The following is a 6,273-nucleotide window of genomic DNA, read 5'->3' as shown; positions in this document are numbered from 1 at the left end:
GCTGCACTGTCTAATGAATCAATCTGGCACACATGAGGTATTTGTTTCGTTGTGCAGCTTGTGTAGGCTATAAATCCAGCTCGTTGTGGGGCAATGGTACACTCTGCAGCATTTGACTTGGGAAAGTATCCCATGTGCTCTATGATTACTCTACACATGAATGTACAATTGGAATAGAAATCTGACAGATTTGAACTCACAACTCCATAAACTGGTCAGATATGTTACCCTGTTTAAACCACAAATTACAACACACCATAGATGAACCACGTAGCCAGGACAATCGCCCAATCTCAATGTCTCAAAATCCACCAAGTAGTGCATACATTTTAATATTTACCTTGTTCAAATTAATTTAACCTATCCGAGTTAGGACTTGTATATTATATTTACTATATGTAGACCGTTGCCACGCGGCAAGGGTTCTTTAGCTGGAGGAGTATGGGTCAACCCCAGAGGACACTGTTGAAGAGGCTGGAGACGGGGTGGAGGGAGCGGAGAGGGACCTCTCAGATCCGGCTGCTTTTTCCGGGCAGCTATCCCTCGGGTCTGACACTGCGGCATTGGTGGGCAGCAGGCATTCCTTCTCGCGCTTCTTCTGTTTCATCCTGCGGTTCTGGAACCAGATTTTGACCTGAGTCTCGTTCAGCTGAAGCGCTGCCGCGATCTCCACGCGCCGCGCGCGGGTCAAATACTTGTTGAAGTGGAACTCCTTCTCAAGCTCGGTGAGTTGTTTGGTGGTGAAGTTGGTCCGGACGGTGTTGGACTGCCCCCCATAGCCATACTCCCCTGATCTGCCTGTAGAGGAATGAAGGGAGAACATGAGGGCTACATGAGGGCTGCCTGGAGGTCAGGACTAAATAAAGACCAAGGAAGTTGGACAACTGACACATTTCTCCCAACCAATGATCCTTAGAAATCGTGTGCCATGTACACGTTTGGACAGGTACTGTCATTTTTACGCACAATGGTTTAAATCCACCTTTTTGATCGCCAGAAGTTAACATAACTAAAAGTAGTTCAAATGTATATGTTCAAATGCACAACAATGTAAACATTGCCACAATTAATTGGTGACATATTAATTTTCACGCATTCAACCTTTCATGCATGCTCAAATCACTTATGATGACATCAGTGGAATGATTCGTTACTTTGTATTCAATATTTTACGAAAGGCAAACAGTTGATCACCTTTTTCACAGTCAAATACACGCGTCATGCGTGGGTATTAGATGCCTGCTTAGATGTCTACTTTCTCCAACACCCCAAAATGTTCAATGCATTCCAGATATCACACCCAAGACAAACCAGACACCATACAAATAGCTTACCAGGCCTACAACTCAGGCTTACAACTGGTAATTACATATGGCCCAACACTTCAAAACACGTCCTAAAGGAGAGTTTGGCCAACTTGATAGCTGAATACCACAGAACTGAATGCCATGTTGTTGCATCTAAGAAGCGTTCCATAATGTCACTCACCATGCGTAATTTGGATACGATCTATGTGGCGTCAGAATGGTTGCCATGACATTGTGGTGTTGTGTCAGCGCATCATTGTGAAATCATATCTATTTGAAACTGCAATGGCCAAACCCTCATCCTCCACTATGCACTTGGATTACTTCCTCCAAAATCTGTCTTGACTACACCTGTTCCAATAATAACAGACGGCCAATCTACCTATTACTCACACTCTACATTTGGGTTTATGAGAGGTGCATTCATCTGTCAACTTATGCATGGTACGGCACCCACCTGTCTTGGGCGGGTTCCTCTTCACTTTCATCCAATCGAAGGTCTGTGCGTTGGAGGCGCTCTCGGAGGACAGGGGCGAGCAGCACGAGTCAAGGTGGGCCGCGTGCAGGGGTGACAGCGGGTTTGAACACCCAGAGAATGGAGGCAGGTTCGCCTGCTCGTGCCCGCCACCATAGGTGGCGTGAGCGTACTGGAGCTGACCCATGGGCGCTCCCCCGTAACCTTGGCGAAGCTGTGGTACCATGGACGAGGAAATGTTGCCGGAGTACATTAATGGGGCGCACTGGGGGAAACCCGTGGCCGACTCCACTTCCTGGTTCAGTGCGTAATGGTTGTAGGTGGCACAGAAGCCCTGGGGTCCATAGCCTGAGCCGCAAGCAGGATGGGCCCCATAGGCTAAACCCAGAGAGCCAGTAGGAGTCTGGTAGGACCCCGTTTGGTGAGGGATGCCATCCGGGGAAGACCTATTGGGCATGAAGCGCTCATCCGCCCCACAGTTGTTCACGGTGACTGCACAGGACTGGAATGTAGTAATTCCGTGGTCGGAGTGGAAAGCCCTGACTGAGCAGGACCCGCCGTCGCCGCTCATCACAGAGTAATCTAAGAAGCTGCTCATTGTAGCATTGTCTCAGCGGGACTGAGACCGTCCACAAAAGGCCCGGTCTTCTGGTGAATCTCTCCTTGTCTCACCCTGGGTGACCGTGCCACCTTACCGGTTCCCTGCCTTATCAGATAAGGGAGGGGGCAACACAGGGCGATATCAATGAAACGGTGGGTGGTCACGTGGACCGGGTCAGCCAGTGAGCTGCTTGGCCCTGTCCCCTTAGCTGTGACAGATTGGTGTCTGAGTGGGTATTTAAATTCCGAGCGCTCGTCGATCAAGGTGACGTGCTTCGGCACTAATGTATTGGCCGAGCAAACAATGAGCCCGGACGCAGACACCGCAGACAGCGCTCAGGTCGCATGTAGAGCGGGGAACAGCAAATACGGCATCCACTCTATCGCCTGCTCAGTTCGGATGGCTGTCTGGAGAATAGTTACAGGCTATCCCAAGACCCTCCAGGAAAATGACTTACTCTGTTTCTTCAGTATGCACGAGGTAAGGTGGTTTTTCAAGATGAACAGGGGGGATATGGAAATATAACTGAATGTAGAGAGAGAGAGAGAGAGAGAGAGAGAGAGAGAGAGAGAGAGAGAGAGAGAGAGAGAGAGAGAGAAAGAGAGAGAGAGATGAGACTGTGTGTTAACATCATCAGCTGGTTGGCAGGGAGACGTGAGTCTGGTACACCCGTCCCTCTCAACTGCAACTTACCATAACCGTGGGCCTATTCAAAAGGATTCAACGTGCATTATGTTATTTCACTAGATCGGGGTCTGAATACATCACTTATGTATCAAGGACTTCCCCGTGGTTTGACCTCATCTCTGCGTTGATAGAGGGACAGAGGCATTGTAGGGTTTAGATTTCTTTGAGGCAGGCTAGCTGAGCCACACGACGATATTTGAAGACCACAGAGTTGACCCATCACAAAGAATCCTAGTGACACAGTATTAATAGTGTTGCTCCAAAGGCCAGTCTACAGTGTAGGTTACTCTCATGATCAAGTGATCAGCTGATTTAATAATGGGAGGTCTGTGTTGTACGGCTGCTACAGCCTGAGGAGAAACTGCTGCTTGATCATCCTGTTATGAGACCGTTTGACAAATGAATGGTGATGAAATATACTGTTGCAGAGAAAGGGTCAAATATAGGGTGACTGGTGCCCCCAGTCCTGGTGCTCCCAGTCCTGGTGCTCCCAGTCCTGGTGCTTCCAGTCCTGGTGCTAAGCTCTCTCAATTGAATGCGAACGGATTTATTGGTATGGGAAACATGTTTACATTGCCAAAGCAAGTAGAATAGATAACAAACAGAGGTGAAACAAACAATCAGAAATGAATAGTAAACATTACACTCACAAAAGATTCAAAAGAATGGAGAGATGTCAAAGGTTATATTACTGGTTATGGGCAGTGTTGTAACAATATACACATAGTTAAAGTAAGGGTTTGTTCTTCAGTGGTTGCCCTTTGCTTGTGGCAGCAGGTCACACATATTTCTGCTGTGATGCACACTGTGGTATTTTACCTAGTATATATGGGCGTTTATCCAAATTAGATTTGTTTTCAAATTCTTTGTGGGTCTGTGTAATCTGAGGGAATTATGGTCATACATTTGACACGAGGTTAGGATGTGCAGCTCAGTTTCCACCTCATTTTGTGGGCAGTGGGCACATAGCTTCTCTCTCTCTCTCTCTCTCTCTCTCTCTCTCTCTCTCTCTCTCTCTCTCTCTCTCACGCACACACACACACACAAACACAGATTCAACCCAAGCCATATAGGCTCCGTCATAGTCACAAAGTATGTTTTTATATAACGTCACAAAGACATGTGACATAATGTCTCAAAATCAGAGGCAAGCGGAACTGTATGATCATTGTTATTGCACACAGAAAGACACACACGGGCACATATCACACTCACACATTAACAAAGACAGAGAGGACGAGGGTAGAGTGAGAAGAGGGGAGAGTGGTTTGCGCCCCTACTGGTTGATAAGAGGACTGTATGGCCTAGTGTTGGTCATTCTTACAACAGCCTCTTTTCCTTCTCAGCAGTATTTCCCCCTCGGTAGTGGATTAGCTCACATTGAGCTTCTACAGCATAACCCATATGAACGCAGATAGGGCCTATCTTACATTAAGAATATCAACGGACTGGCACTACAAGACTCAAGTCTAAGAAATGCAAGAAAGTATCACACTCCTTCCTTACTCTTCCATTTTCTCCCTTCATCATCTCTCTCTCTCTCTACACAGCCTAGCCCCTAGTGCGTGGGCGCAGCATTGAATCTCTTCCCCAGGCCATGGACGTTCCAGAATACGCTTTGTGGGAACATGGAATGGGGAGAGAAAAGGCGCATTGTTTCGGAATGATTTCGTTACCAGCCTTTGGAAAGGAAAGCCCAAGTTGGACCAGAGTTGTATAGCCTAGGCTTATATAGCAGCTTTCCTCTTCGCATATGTGCATAGCCACTGCCAGTTTGTTTTTAGGAAGTTAAATATTGGCTAAACGACACTCCAGTTAAATGTAATAAGGCTATGCACTTAACTTTGCAATGATACGTTTTATGCTCGACCCATGCTATGTACCAACCGGTGGTTAGTATGCCCACGAGCATGAGCATGTTGAGTGAAATAGCCCATTCCGAAATTATTACAGGAATGTAATAATTCTACCCAAATGTCATACAACTTGCACAGTGAAATGGGTAATACACACATTTCTCCAAGACTGTGGAGAAATATATTTCTGCAAGAACAAAACACATTTATAGCCGAAAGTCATTTTGCCCTAATAGATTATTCTTATGAAAATCTCAATTTAACCAAATGCATTTCTTGGCATAGGCCTACACTGTTCCCCAATCATTAAACGCATTAGAGCTATTTTTAGAAAATATAAAACGTTTAAAATGAATAGTAATGTATAGGCCTGCAGCAGCCTGTTCTGAATTAGGCTGCTTATAGCACGAGGGGTGAGATTCTTCTGCTGCCCGCTGCACTGCACGCTTGGAGAGCCCGCGCTCTGTATTTGAACAGCTATAAAAATGAATTATTACCAAAAGCCTACAAAGCTTCCGCGTTTTTGGCTTCGAATTGCGAATCCCATCCAAAAACATTATATTTGTGCGTTATACATCACAATTGGTCTCTTTGATGCCATTCTTATTAATGACGGGGTTTGATTTATGAGCTCGAAAAACATGGCTTGAGCATTTGCCTCCCCATGCACCCAGCACTGGGAGCTCGCACTACAGGGAGCCATGCTATTGCTAGCCTACTATGTTTACAATTCTACTAACTTTACAAACAGAGCAAGTAAGAGGACATTTATTTAAAATATATTGTAGTAGGTAAGCTTATGGAGTTTGTTGTATAATTGCCTCTGAGTTACATGAAAATGGACCAGAAAAGTTTTCTAAATAGTTTCTGATTCAAAATTGTAAGCTGATGTTTTTATTCAACAAATTATTTGAACTAATATAAACTTAATTCTCGAATTTCACCGCTATTTATATCAGTGAAAATAATTTTAAAGGCGCTAATTTGAAATGATCATTTACAAAATACAATCTCAATGGCTCTAAATTGGTGCATTGAGATTATTAAACCTCATCGATGAAGATTTGTGTGTTTTTTTTTATCCCACGAAATGTTATGCTTACAATATAATATAAACCAGGCATTTATTAGAATTACTATAGAATTCATACTCAGAGATCAGGCTATATTGGCCTGCTTTCGTCAGACTATTTTGACTTGCAAATTAACGAGAGTAAATTTGTATTCAGGATTAACTAATTAACATTTCATCGATTGGTTATTCCTCCTTTATATTTTGTTGGACAAAAATACATTTGATCCAAATGACACTTTACACTTGATAAAACGGTTTGGATAATAATAACT

At 44.5% G+C, this 6,273-nt stretch overlaps 1 protein-coding gene across 1 annotated transcript; it reads right to left on the bottom strand.

Moving 5' to 3' along the window:
• Positions 1-427: 427 nt before the first annotated feature.
• hoxa1a (homeobox A1a) lies at positions 428-2,388 on the bottom strand. Its single transcript, NM_001139563.2, is given in 2 exon segments — positions 428-798; positions 1,765-2,388. Coding segments are annotated over 2 exon segments (987 nt in total). The 5' UTR covers positions 2,381-2,388.
• Between the last annotated feature and the right edge of the window lie 3,885 nt (positions 2,389-6,273).

The sequence above is a fragment of the Salmo salar genome, chromosome ssa14 (genome assembly GCF_905237065.1).
Source record: "Salmo salar chromosome ssa14, Ssal_v3.1, whole genome shotgun sequence".
Classification (NCBI taxonomy): domain Eukaryota; kingdom Metazoa; phylum Chordata; class Actinopteri; order Salmoniformes; family Salmonidae; genus Salmo; species Salmo salar.
Note: the sequence above shows the minus strand (reverse complement) of the source record. Positions and strands in the feature narration are given on the sequence as shown.